The sequence below is a fragment of the Chaetodon trifascialis genome, chromosome 23, assembly GCF_039877785.1.
Source record: "Chaetodon trifascialis isolate fChaTrf1 chromosome 23, fChaTrf1.hap1, whole genome shotgun sequence".
NCBI lineage: Eukaryota > Metazoa > Chordata > Actinopteri > Chaetodontiformes > Chaetodontidae > Chaetodon > Chaetodon trifascialis.
In genome coordinates, this window is record NC_092078.1 from 8256059 (window position 1) to 8270110 (window position 14052).

The following is a 14052-nucleotide window of genomic DNA, read 5'->3' on the forward strand; positions in this document are numbered from 1 at the left end:
TTCTTTTGTCCAGGATTATCCACTCAGTATAACATACTGCTTTCTAGGGAGTCCTGGTACATATATGAGACATAAATTATCCAGTGCAGTCTGCTGATCAAACGTTCAGGTGGTCAGATTTCAGTTTTATTCACTTCAAATTAACTTGTACTGCACTAAATGTACATGTGAGAGATTTGTTTTTTTAATGGTGGTTTCCAGCTCATGAATGAACTTTGACCCTCAGCTTTTAAGATGAACGATAAGTCCAAAAAAACAGTGAGTCATTTTCAACCATTACACCAGACTTCACTGTTTTAACACAGGCTGTATGTTCAAGAATAGTTCCTGAGGTTTCTTCTACTTTTCCCTGTTAAAGGGAGTTTATCTGAGACGAAGGTCTAAAGATATCATCTGCTCAGATTGTAAAAGCCCCTTGAGGCAAATCTAGGATTTTTAATATTGGGCTATAAAGTGAAAATGGACTTCATTGTAGTTTTAAACACTCAAAAAGCGATTACTGGCTGACATAGTTGCAGGTCTAAAAGTGGAATGAGTTTGTACTGTCTGACAAGAAACGTTACTTCAGTAAATAAAAAATATTGTATATTTAATTCTGTCGTCAGTGTTTATATTTTATACTAAATTTAATTGAAACTGAAAATGTTACAAGTGGGGTTGCAGAAGTTTAAAAAGTGACAAAATCCACATTATTATCAATAAATACCTTTATTGTCTTGCAATCTTTTACATATTTTTTTCCTTTATTTTTTCACACACTGTTTGAATTTCCTTCCAGCCGTGACACTGATGGTGGTCTCACATGTGGGTGGTCTCATCTTCAGCGTCTGTGTCATGTTGCAGAGAGGTCTGGGCTTCGGGGAGGTTGTTGCACTGCAGGTACCAGAAAACCACTTGGACCTGAAACACACACACGGACACAGCATGAACACAAAGGAGCAGACGTTTTTTAAATATCATTTAACACACCATCTAACACTGAATAAAAACTCAACTCAAGAGTCAGACTTAATATACAGGAACGGGAATAATTTTATGTTTTGATTATAGTGCATTGCACATCTGATGAAGATTTGTGTGTCAAAAATACACATTGTGTCTTATTATTATTATTATTATTAGTAGTAGTAGTAGTAGTAGTAGTAGTATATTAAAGACTTTTACTTTTAACTTTTCATTGTTTTATTAGTTTTTTTTTCAATATAGTTAATTTTTTTTAAGGCAGTAACTTAATAGAACATCAACAATTGAACAATAAATCTGTCCTGAATTATTTTTCTGTGTTGAGGACTGTAGGTACCTTTGAGGACACCGTGGTCATGTCCTCAGTATTTTTATTGGAAATATGGCGGTTTTAGCAGTACATAAAAAAAGCAGTTGGCAGATATTTTATTCACTCTCGTATTTTTAACATTTAATAATTCATTTCAGTATAGAAAAAAATCACAGTGAACTGATTAAATAAAATATGGCAACTACGAATAATTTTAAAAATTAGAAATTTCTGCTGACTTTTTTCTAAATGTATAAAATAAGAAGAAAACATTTAATTCTCCCCACTGCTGCTGTTTAGAAAGTGAACACTTTATTTTGTCAGAAAATGTGTTAAACTGCAGTTTGTTCAGCAGCACTGCTCCTTGCTTCATTCCCACCTGCACCACCACCTCCTGGGAGATATCCACGGTGGGGCCGTCATGGCCCAGCCCAACCACAGGGGGGCGTAGGAGGCTGGGGCCGAACACTGTCGCCAGGTTCATCAGAGTCATCTTGTTGATGTCTTGCTTCTCAGAGACTCTGGAGAAAAACGATCGAACAGAAAAGTTCAGAGGAGTTATTAAAATCTCCTGTCAGCTGAGAATTTACAGATGGAGCTAATCGTTGTGCTGTGATGCGTTGTCAGACCGTTGCAGGTGGTGCAGGAGGTACAGGAAGGTGTGGCGGTTGGGGTCAGGACAGGAGTGCAGCAGGGACACCATGGAGTCAAGCCGGGAATTTATGTCCTGGATGTCTACAGGGGAGAGAAAAGCTTCGGTTCAGGTGGCTGAGAGGGTTAGACTTGCCTTATAATAATAATTCCATTCATTCAGAGTTGTGTTAGCCTATTTTCTACAGTACAGGACCACAAGCTGACAAATTAACGACTGTCCACACCATCAAAAGTGCCCAGAGACGTGTTTTACACAAGTATAAGTGTAAAGCTTTGTGTGCATAGCATAAAATTTCATGATAATTATCTGTCTGTGGCAGTTTTCATCTTGAAAAAAGGTCTGAAGGGACAACCGAATGTGTGCAACTGCCTCCTGCTGAATAAAAGCAGAGCCCAGTTTAATCCCTCCAGGCTACAGTGAAGGATATGGTTTGTCACATGCCGTCTTGTCTTACCCAGCGCCCTGGTCAGGCTCTGAAACAGCTCGGTGGGCATAACCGGCTCAGGCAGCTCTCTGAAGTACAACTTGAGAACTCCAGAGACGTCGTTGACCTCAGCGCTTCTCAGCCTGGTGACGGCTTCGCGCAGATCTGACCAGGCAGATGGTAAAGATAATTAACATCATATTACTGTTTCTTCTTTTAGCACACTCACTTCCTTCGTTTTAAGCAGAAGAAAACGGCTCATAACTGTGCTGAACAGCGGCACACTATAACTTGAGTCCTTTTTTTCAGTTTGTAATACGAACAATCACATTGGAATATATCGACAGTTATTGTATGGACCGCGGTGAAGTTTTGCACAGACATCCTTGGACCCCACAGCATGAATTGTGAAACAATCCTTCAAAGCACCACCGTCCCTCACAGTCCTGTCTTGCTTAGGAAGCTGGGGTGTGCTTTGTTGGAGCACAGTGACCCAGTACAAGTTTACAACTCCTCCTCCAGACAATGACACGACGTGGACTGCACAAACCAGACTGTGCAACTGTGCAGCAAAGCCTGAGATGCCTTGATTTGCATTGCACACTGGTCTGCTGCTGCTACACGAAACAGTCATGCACTGATGGCAGAGGCTACCGCGCAAGGTGCCCAACCGTGAGACGAGCGCTCTACGTCCCGAGCCACAGGCGCCCTTTCAGCATAACAACACACGCCAACAGAAAACAGATGTTTGCCTTCTTACTGCTGTTGAACATGGCCTTGAGCACGGCGATGTCACTGGTGGATCCTGAAACCCTGTAGAGGCCCACCTCGTCCATGCCTCTCCTCTCCAACTCCTCCACGCAGCAGCGCACCACATGGGGGACCAGCACTCCCTCCTGTCTGACGGAGAGTTGAAAGCATTGAGAAGAAAACCCACCTCAAGTGTTTCATTTCATTTCAGACTCATCTCTTGTCGCGCTTCTGCTTCCCCTCGCTTCTGAGAGTAGCCGTGCAAAACGGCGCACAAGTGAAATAAAACTCTTTTCAGGGTCTTCCAGGGTCAGTCACTCTCCACAGACTGGCAGGGACTTACTGAGCCACAATTTCAATGGGGACACCGAACACAGGTTGTAGCTGAGCTGCAGAGCTGGGCGGATCGAGCGGGTGGGGACAGTACTTCAGGGAGAGTGTCACCTCCACCTGTCCAAGGTGTAGAGTCTGTCTCCTCCATCGCTTATTCAGGGTTTTAGACTCCAGCTGATAAACATCATATCAGAAGACAGACAGGAGAGCAGGAATCTGATTAGTGCAAAGATTTGCACCATAATACTGAATGTAAGTCAGGTTTTTACCGTGCTTTTAGCTCTGTTTTGGTCTCTACCAGCTCCTAACGGAAATATCTTGCTCTTTAGCGTCTAAATTCTTCACCAGCTAGTCTCAAACTTTATGTTAGCAGTGTGGTCATAGGACAGTTAGCATGCAGTCAGTTTATGATTTATTTGCTCATGGGAGTGAACAAAACATTAAAGCTGCAGGCTGTAAAACCAAAACAATGAGCTGAAAGATGCTAAAAAGCCCCATAAACCTCAGCAGAACTGCAGCTGTGTGATCCCAAAAAGTGACACCTTTCACATTGCATTCAGTCATTTTACCCCTTTCTGATATAAAAATAATAATTAGCGCAGCTTTAATATTTGTAGATTTCCAGATTTTATACTGCTTGTATTTGTAGTTCCCTGTCATTGGTGCACTTCTGTGTTGTATGTGTTTAACGCCCGGCTTTAAAGCAACTTTTTTGAGGATGATCATACAGCTGAAGCTCAGTCCATCCTCATACCTGCACAGAAGCTTTGCCGAGGACTGTCTCGTCGTGTCCGTCAGACTGACTCACACAGAGCACCCTCAGGTCCCGTGCCCCGTCCACCTGGAAAGACAGCTCCTGTTTGACAGGAAGAGGGTGTTAACACCGACAGTGACAGCAGTGTCCCAAAGCTACAACAGGAGCTTTCATGTCTTATTTTAAGCCTTCTGATCCTGTATACCAGTTGGATTTAGTGTAGATTTTACTGCCGCTGATCATGTTTAAAGCAGCTCATGCTCTGGCCACAGTGTCGACTTTATAACCCTCCGTGAGCTGAACAGAAACCTGACATCATGTCGGATGCTGTCTAGACATGAAGAAGTCAGTCAGCACCCTGGACCGGCTGGCAAATCACCTGCCTGCGTGACCATAAGAGGAAGCTGCCACTTTCACTCTTTTCTATAGATCGTTTTCATAACTCTTCTTCATTCAAGTTTGAAGGCATTCACTTATTTTGTAAAAAATAACTCTAACCTGGTCCCAGTGTGGGTTGAGGGTGTGGATTGATGAGTGTGTGTGGGCTTGCTTATCATAAAACTCATAGCCATCCACTTCCACACACACATACACACCTGGAAGAGAGAGACAACCAAATCTTAAGTGACTTTATGAGCTCTGGTTCATCATTCAGATGCTGCTGCTCGCTGAACAGTCGTTTGGTGTAATTTAAAATATATCATATTAGACATACAGGCTGGTTGCTGCAGGCCGTAGGCGGAGTGGACGGCCACGCTCAGAGTCCCACACAGAGCCTCCTCGTCCTCAACTGCGGAGAGACATCAAAAATATCCTGACGCTCGTTGGATTTTAAGCATGAGAAAGGCACGAAGAAAAGATTGCAAAGGTTTGAAAAGTCGGTGCATTGTGTTTCAGATACAGGATGTCATTCTGTGGTGAGGAAAAGAGGCCGCAGGTCAATAGAGACGGTGGGTGTACCAGGGCTGGAGCTGTGTAACGGCGGCTGCTGGGTCATTCTCAGTTTCACACATGCACTGGTGAGGGTTAGCAGGTCTGGGGGGACAGTTTCTATGTCTGACAAACAACACACAGCAAATACAGGCACCAGTCAGATCACAGAACCACAGCAATCCATGAAAATAACACTTTAAACCCGGCAAAAAGAGGCTCACGCTAGTGCTCCCTCTTTCTATTTGACAATTAATAAACTGGACGCCTTTTACTTCCACATGTTATTGTTAATATTTTCAATGGAATTAATATTGCATATGCATTTGTGCACCGGTTTTTAAATCTGTCGACACAAACTGGTATTGCATCAACAAACCATAAGTAACGATGGAACCAATCATTATTTTCATTATTTATTCGTCTTTTCTCAATCAACTGATCATTTGCTCTGCACAATGTCAGCAACATACTTGTAATAAAAATGATCATCGTCAGAATCAAATTGCTGGTTTCGTCCAAAACCCAAGAGGAACCTGAGAATGTTTAGCATTCTTTCTTTAATCAGTTATCAAAATTGGTGCACCAATCACACACGTAGAAGAACCAGGCTTAGATGGAGAATAAAGAAAACATCAAAATGATCTTGGATATTTTAAGGTATAATGTTGCGTATAATGTAGCTGCTTCTGCTTCTCAACATAGTCCCAATCGATTGTTTCCTCTTGTGCTCGCTGTACTTCCTCATGTGACCTTAGAGGAAGTTCTTTGGGGCTGTCGGGCCAGTAACAGCTGGTGTACACAGTCACACCAACGTCCCACTCAACTCTCACTTTTCTCATAAACCAGCACAGTGTTGAAGCATTGCTCCCTTACAGATGTCTTCAGTATCACTTTAGTATCACCCCAGTCCCCATATTCTAATCTGCATGTCACTCTTGGGCTTGTTTAAAAAAAATCTAAATGTCAAACTACTTGCGCGTATTCTGCAGCAAGCGAGCAGCTAAAGAGCACTTTTTCATGATTTAGAGATTTCAGCAACAGTTTGGCAATTTGAGTGCGTCTGGTTCTTAAACAGATCGGCCGACAGCTGTGAACTCACTGTCTGTGGTGAGTTTGTGGATGGCTTCTCTCCATTCTTCAAGTTCATACAGGGAGGAGAGGAGGAGAGTGTGACTCTGCAGGCGGACGAAACAGATTGCTTTTTAATCTTAGCCGATTATTCAAGACAGAAACCACACTGACAGTATCAGGGTGTGTGTGTGTGTGTGTGTGTGTGTACCTTGCCACTGGGGCTGTGCAGCTCGAGTCTGTAAACAGGGGAGTGTGTGAGCAGCATCAGCTCCATCTGCTCCATTTTCTTCTTGCTCCGAGCCTCTAAAGACACGCCCCTGGACCCCTTCTTTACACAAACACATTTTTTACATTTCACTCATCTGTTAAAAAAGGCCGGTCACGCTCTTCTCGCTGCATTTGTGTCAAACATACTGCTTTCTGTTGCTGTAGCTGCTGCCTGAGGAGGAACATCTTGGTTCTTATGGTGTGTAAGCGAAGGTGTGTGTCTGGTGAACGCTCCTGGTCTGCAGCCCAGCGAAGTTTGAGACCGGCGAGAGGCAGATACCAGCTGAACCTGTACTGGTCCTGCTTCCTGTAGGACACACAAACAAAAAGTAAAGGCTCATAAAGAGCTAAAATGAAAATTAAGTACACACTGTACATACATGCAGCGCTGCAGCTGCTCGTCTCTAAAAAAGTACACCACATTTCCCACAAGCCCCGATGGTTTCTCTCGCTTTACTAACCCTCTGCTCGCATGTTTGAATCTGGTGCACAGCAGGAGGTCAGTGTACAGGAAGAGGTGACGCAAGCTGCGTTCCCCCTCGCTCACATCCACCACAAAGCCGTCACGCATCAGTTGACGCCTCTGGAGTAACACACAAACATTGTTTACAGAGGTTAGAGCTTCATTGAGGGAGGGTGCACATGCAAACAGGCACCTTGGGCACATTTTGTACATCTTAAGTCTCACCACGCCGTGACTGAGCGTAACCTCTCGTTTGCACTGCGAACTCTCGTTGACACCAGACAGGAAGCTGCGAGACAATCTCAGAGCTTCCTGTAAGGATGTGTAATCTCCGTGCTCCTCTGGTGTCGCCTTCAGGACGTCCTACAAGGTCACAGACAGGTTGCTAAGTCAGAAAGTGCCAAGTGAGCGGGAGGGAGCAAAAGATCCAGGGTGAGTCCTGGAGGAAAGATGAGCATGTAACAGCAGCAGCTACTGAGATGAAGTAATTGATGAATTATCTCACACGCAGCACTAGTGTGGTCTTGGTTACTCTGTCCAGAGGTCTGTAGAGCAGAGCTGTAGAAACAACAGACAGCAATCAGACACGGTCAGCCGACAAGCGCCAGAACAACTCAGAAGCCGAAAGGATGTACCTTCAAATGTGTATTTGGTCCGAGTTTTGTCGGAGCCGTTATTATTATTAGACATCATGCTCTGGGAAAAGAGAGATAAGGTGAGACTGGTGAGGACGTGCACAGCTTGTCACAGCGGGCGATCCTCTGGAAGCTTTGTCGTACCTCAGCGAGGGTTCGGAAGCGAGGGTCTGAGTGTGTGCACTTTCGAACAACTTCAACAGCTTCCTCGTAGTTTGAAATGAAACCACCATACAGACCGATCTGGTTCACCTGCACAGGCAAAAAACACAGGGGGGCGGGGGCGTGGTGGTGGTGGTGGTGGTGGTGGTGGTGGGGGGAGGGGGGGTGTCAGCCATGCAACTAATTCAACAGTTTCTCTGGGAAAGCTATAAATCTTAGACAAGCTAACACTATTGATCATTGTGCTGTGGTGGTTGCTGGAACCATGTAAATGTCATTATTTCCACCTGTGATTTTTCATAGAGAACTGACATTTTGGGCAAGTTTATTTTTAGATCCACAGTGAAAGGTGTTTTCACTGATTTGCCTGAGCAGGCCTCTTCTCTGAACTACCTGTGCTTGATTGACATCTCCCTCCCTCTCCTGACAGTTTTATTGCAGCTTCTGAGACAACTTTATTGCTCTTGTTAGTACATGTCATTTGGTGAGCTAACTTGATTACAGCAACGTTCAACCCTGCTCTGACCTGAGCAGAGGTTTAATCAGCTAAAATAACTGACAACGCCTGTGCAGGAGTGCTGAGACATGACAGGTTACACACTCAGGATTCTATTGTCATACACTTGGATCCATTGTGGAAAAAACTCAGCTGCTTTCAGTTCAATATTTGAAGAATCGTTTTTCATCAAAATATAACAAGATATCTCCAAGTAGCTATCGTGCTACTGCAGGAACTTGGGTGTTAACCGCTGGCACGACTACCAGGAAGAAGAAACATAGCAGCCTCAGCATGTGCATGAATCAACTTCCACTATCGGTCCAGCACACATTATCTCATTATACTCATAAAAATATACAAGTTCAGCTCAGCCACATGACTGCCAGGAGTGAAGAATACAAAGAAGAGAGGGAGGCTGCCTGATTTATTCTACTTCACACACACACACATCCCTCACACACTCATGCAGAGGTCGATCAAGAGTGCTGTCCAAGCACAGGTGTTTTATAGGTTGCCATTAGGAGAAATCACTCCCTGTAGGCCGGCCTTCTCAAAGTATAGCAGAAAAACCCACAGGTGGAAGAAATTACACTGACAACGGCTGCAAATTTATCAGTTTGAAGTCCCTCCATTGCGTGTGCTGGCACACTGGAGGCATCGTTAATGTCATTAATTACACCTGTGCTTTCCCTGCCGCGATGCGTCAAATCTACGCTTTGTTATTTGGTTTGGTTTTTTCACATTAACCAATATACATTAGATTCTGGTAGCGAAAATGTGCACAAAACAAAAAAATGATTTCAGTCGAGTATGAGAATGAATTTCAATGAGTGAATTCAAATAAAATTAAATCATGTAGAACAATAGAGAATAAACTGTGAAAAATCAAGATGTTATGCATGAAACTGAAAGGAAAGGAGAGCTGTTTAAGGCAGAAAAGCAAGAAGTTTTAACTAATTATTTAATTTTAAATCCATGAAAACTATTTTTGAAATTCTAGTGGCGCTCTGAAAGCTCTGAAAATACTGAATATGTCAGGCTGAGTTATGGGGACATGAGAATAAAACAATGCACAAAACACTGTAATTGAAAGGTGCAGCCATGAAAGTCTTGATTCTGAATATTTCACTTGTAGTAAACCTCGTAGAGATTCAATAAAGAGCTGGAAAGAGCTGATGCAGAATATATATGTTATTGTCAGATGTCAGCAACTTATGTGAAAATAAAAGGGAAAAATGACTGATAATGCAATATTAATTTTGCATTATCAACCTTTTTGGCCACCTGGGACAACAGAACAAGCTTTAAACACTGTGTAAAGGTGCTGTGGTGAGTATGAGCATTATTTTGGAGTCATGTCTCTGGCTGCTAGTGAATAGAAAGTCCAATATTGACTCTCCTTTTACCTCTGCTTTGGTCTCCACCAACCCCTGAGGGATATATCGGGCTCTTTAGCTGCTAAATGCTCCACTATGTTCCCCTAACTGTGTCTGTCAGTTGCTTGGTAACACATTAGTTAGTCTTGACACAATAGAGAACTTACCATTTTCAGAAACAGGTCCCCCACCATCAGCTTAAAGCCCGACTGGCTCATCTCTTTCTCCTCACCTGGGCTGGACTCGGTCTGGCGGTGTGCACTCAGCCGGGCCTTCAGGCCAGTGTAGAAGCTTTGGTGCATGTCTCTGAGCTCAGGCACCTGGTAGAAAACGGTCTGGACCTGTTGAGTGGACAGAACTGGCTGGGATGTCCCGGCTGAGGCCCGCAGAGCCTTCATGGGCTGGAGAAAGATAAAAGAAGTCAAGCAGTTGAGTTAAAGGCCAACCAGTGTAGGCAAGGCAAGGCGGGCTAAGCTAAGATGACAGGTCTTTAGCTATTACTGGAGGTGAGAAGAACAAGCTGATATGTTGGAGATGAAAAGAAGTGTGACATTAGTTTCCTACACACCCTGAAGCTTCACTTGCATGCCTTTCAGCTGCCTTTTTGGTACACACCCTCAAACCACTGCTAAATAACACTAAGCATACACAGCATGTTAGCATGGAAAGTGTGCACAGCCGCTCAGTGATACCATACATTCTGAGCACACACGAAACACAGCGTTTCCACACAAAACATGATTCTCACATCCACTTTTTTTAGAATGTGGAAACACGGGTTTGCTGTTGCTGTTAATAGCAGAGGAAAAGAAAGAAGGAATTCACACAGAAAACATCCAGACACTCCTTATTGCGCCATCACTTCCTGCCTTAAATCTATTTTTACCCTTAAGGCAGGAGTCGAGCCAAATCTGCTGAATTTGTACAAATATTCTGCTCTTATTTACTATCAACGATTCTAAAGAGTTCTTTTTTTCATTAAGGAATAATTTGACATTTTGGGAACTACACTAATTTGCTTTCTTGTCAAGAGTTAAATCAGATTAATGGTTAATAGGAGCTAGCAGCTATTTAGCTTAGCTTAACATAAGAACTTGAAACAAGGGGCAGCAGCGAGCCTGGTTCTGTCAAAACATAACAAACCTAAAAAGCTCACTAATTAAGATGTTAGTTTGTTTAATCTGTGAAAAATAAAAGTGAAATAAATAAATAAATAAATGTGTGATTATTGGGTCTTTAGTATTAGCTAGATTTAGCTAGCTATGTGCCAAGCTATATCTTAGCCAGGAAGAGTTGCCAGGAGACCAGCAAAGAGTCCAGGAAGTTACTGTCCCAACTGTTGGGCACATTATCCTCCATAAAATGTCAAATTGTTGTTGTAAATGTTGTAAAGATTGAAAAAAACAAGATATAAGGTGGTTGTACATGGATTTTGTTAGCTTTGGACAGAGCCATACTATCTGTTTACACTTGTTTCCACTCGTCATGTTAAGCTAAGCTAGCCGGCTACTAACTGGCTGTAGCTTCATATTAACTGTAGACATGAGAGTGGCATCAATCTTTTGTGAAAAAAGGGGAACCTCGTCTCAGATGGAGAACAATCCATTTGCGGTTTAACAAGGAAGCCGAACAGTGAAGACATCACATGTTAACATGCATGCAGTCTTCTTATGTACAACACAGCAGGCTGAAAAACACACATGACCACTGAACGTACTCAGATACAGTAAGAGTAAGCACATGTAAAACAGAGGCATGACCTCCTGTGTTGTCGTGTAAAGGAAAAAACAGTCTTTGCAGAGAAAGTTGCTGATTCTCATTTCAGCCAAACGGTTAAACAAATGATTAAAAAGAGGCGTGTCTGATTTTATGTAGGGACAGCAGATCAGCAAAGAAGAAGTTTAACATTGATAATAATCATGTCAACAGGGTTTTTCCCCTTTTGCAATTTAGCTTTTGTGTCTTTGTGTGTGTATTACCATCAGCAGGGCCTCCAGCTCCCTGAGGTAAACCTCCTCGCTCTCCAGGATGCCTTTCAGGACCACAAGCCTCCTCTCCAACATCTCCTCCGGGCTGCATAACGTCTGAATGACAGACATTCAACGACACGTCGAAATCCAGTCCGAACTCCAGTGTCAAAATCGGTGTCATGACAATTCATTCAGTAAGCGACACACAAATGGTGCAAGAGTTGACTTATGAAATGGCATCACATAATACTTCTGTTTGGTCTCACAGATTCCAGCCGGTTGACTCCACATGCATTTTTTTAAACATTTATTCCCCAAAATACCCCCCAAAAGTCTATATGATCTTCTTACTGTGTTGTTGTTGTTGTTGTTGTTGTTGTTGTTGTTGTTGTTGTTGTTGTTGTTGTTGTTGTTGTTGTTGTTTTTTATGTCAACTCGTCCCAAACATAAGTTATATAACTATGTAGGGTCTGTGACTTTTTGGCAAACAAAATGAACATTAACACAATTGCTCACAAAGAGACCATAAACCATACGATAAATATTTCCTGATTTGGTATAATAAAACTCAAGAATACTTCTCTATATATTGGAGTTGAACCAGATCAGCAGAAAATGAGGAAGTAAAGCCAATGTCAGTAAAACACAGTCGTTAAATTTATGTTTTTTCACTCTTCTCTGACAAATATTTGATAGAACAAAGCATTGTTTTTTTGTACTATGTGGCACTCTCAAAACTCACTATTCACAACAGCCCATAAGAAAATACAAGAGATGCATCATCAATGACACCTAGAAGGCATCAACACCTGTTACTTCATCGAGAAGACCTTAATTTATCTCTGTGGCCGAAATAAATCCTCAAGCTCCCAGTGAACAGCTAGGACAGCAGATAACTATTGTTTTCAATACGACTTGAAGATGGCAGAAAGTGAGGCAGCGTGTCTTCCTTTCCTCATCTGTAACATGAAGGCATGTAAACTCACAGGGGTGTCGGGGAAGTCTAAGCTCTCCGAGTGGAGCGGAGAGAGAAAGCAGGACACCGCCTCCTCCTGGAAGACATCCTCCTCCAGAACATCAGCCTCCGCTTCAACTGACACACAAACACACACAGAGCGTTAAATATGTAGCTGCAGGTGGGAGTTATGTCAACTAAGTTCCCATATCTGCTTGTGTGAATGCTCCTGAATGAACAGAAAGATAGCAGCTCTATGACTGATATGACCATTTTAGAGGAGATTTCAATAAGCAACTTGAGTCAATGATTCCACTTTTCAGATTACTTTCTGTTTTTAGGCTCATCATATGCTTTATTTTCCCCAAACAGAGTATATATATGCTACTTTACTCATTTACTTTCTTTACATAATAAAACACAATGCCTGGTTCCCTCACCTGGTACATGCTGTGACTCCAGATACTGCACAGCCTCCTCGAAGACGTCCATCATCAGAGTTCGAAGGTCTTGTCCTCACAGTGCAGGCTGAGCTCTGGAGACACTGCCTGTGAACACTCTGACGTCAGAAAACTTCCTCTTTCTCTTAATGATGCGCAAAAGGGGAAAATACAGCTTCCTGTCAGCGTGAAACCCGGTAAAAGTTGATGGGAAGTGGCACCTGACTTTTTGATCCATTCCCTACAGTTGCACTTCACTTCCTTGAAATGTGTTGATTTCAACACACCGGTTGCAGAGTATTTACCATAAAAACTGATCGTCAGTTATTATGATGAAGGACTGGAATGTTGCATAGCTGCTATATCACATGTAGAGTACAATAACAATCACTCTCTGTTAATACACTGACCAGGAGCCACAGCTAGTCCAATTCACATGAATAATGAAAAGCTTGTGCTTTAAAATATAAACAGTATACAGCACAGCTAACCATCTCAACCAATGGAAATCCAATTAATAGTACAAACTGAACCTGCAAGTATTAAAGTAATCAATAACATGACAATACCGAGAAGTATTTGGCAAAATAAATATTTTCAGCAGCCCAAAAATCATATTAAAAAAAGCAAAAAGTCTTCATGGAACCAAGAGCGTGTTTTTTATAGTACAACGCTGCCCTCTGCAGTTCAGCAGACGTCATCACAGCTTCATGTGTGCCTCTGTCATGCTCAAATTTGGATCTAATCTGTTATTGCTTAAACAGTTTACCATTTCTCTCAGCTCTGTCTTGTCACGCTGACCAGACTTAACACGTCAAATGTAACACCACCATACCACTGAGGCTGTCAGATATTTCCTGTAGATGGGTTAAAAAAACGGCAGCAACAACTTTCCACCCACAGCTGCAGTTTGTGGTATCATCGGGTTTGTGTTGCAAACCCTGTTTTTACTTGTGTGTTACAAACATTATTGATGTGCTCAAACCTGAAAAAGCATCATAAAACCTTATTCACTTAGATGTAGTTTTTGTCAGTAAGTTTAAGAGTGCGAGCATGCTCCTTTCTTGTGTTTGAATGGTTGGTGGTGGATCA

General features: G+C 42.6%; 2 protein-coding genes across 4 annotated transcripts in view; both read right to left on the reverse strand.

Moving 5' to 3' along the window:
- Nucleotides 1-739: 739 nt before the first annotated feature.
- Nucleotides 740-13062, reverse strand: LOC139351060 (active breakpoint cluster region-related protein). 3 transcript variants are annotated; one of them, XM_070992716.1, is made up of 22 exons: nucleotides 12961-13062; nucleotides 12552-12658; nucleotides 11575-11679; nucleotides 9763-9996; nucleotides 7703-7810; nucleotides 7559-7619; nucleotides 7429-7481; nucleotides 7149-7286; nucleotides 6922-7043; nucleotides 6608-6767; nucleotides 6402-6518; nucleotides 6222-6297; nucleotides 5150-5245; nucleotides 4905-4979; nucleotides 4688-4785; nucleotides 4190-4291; nucleotides 3446-3609; nucleotides 3113-3252; nucleotides 2383-2517; nucleotides 1903-2008; nucleotides 1653-1794; nucleotides 740-900 (listed from the first exon to the last, which is right to left on the reverse strand). In XM_070992716.1, the coding sequence occupies exons 1-22, from the start codon at nucleotides 13013-13015 to the stop codon at nucleotides 799-801; spliced, it is 2496 nt and encodes an 831-aa protein (XP_070848817.1). In that variant the 5' UTR covers nucleotides 13016-13062; the 3' UTR covers nucleotides 740-798. The 3 variants fall into 3 exon arrangements, with proteins under 3 accessions (XP_070848817.1, XP_070848816.1, XP_070848818.1); XM_070992715.1 differs by having other exon boundaries at nucleotides 6402-6521; XM_070992717.1 differs by lacking the exons at nucleotides 740-900; nucleotides 1653-1794; nucleotides 1903-2008 and having other exon boundaries at nucleotides 2418-2517; nucleotides 3113-3248; nucleotides 6402-6521.
- Nucleotides 7838-14052, reverse strand: part of acadvl (acyl-CoA dehydrogenase very long chain) — a 35502-nt gene continuing 29287 nt past the window's right edge. Inside the window, exon 22 of the mRNA XM_070992719.1 lies at nucleotides 7838-7850. The gene's annotated coding sequence lies outside the window, so the exon portion shown is untranslated. The remainder of the gene's footprint in view (nucleotides 7851-14052) is intronic.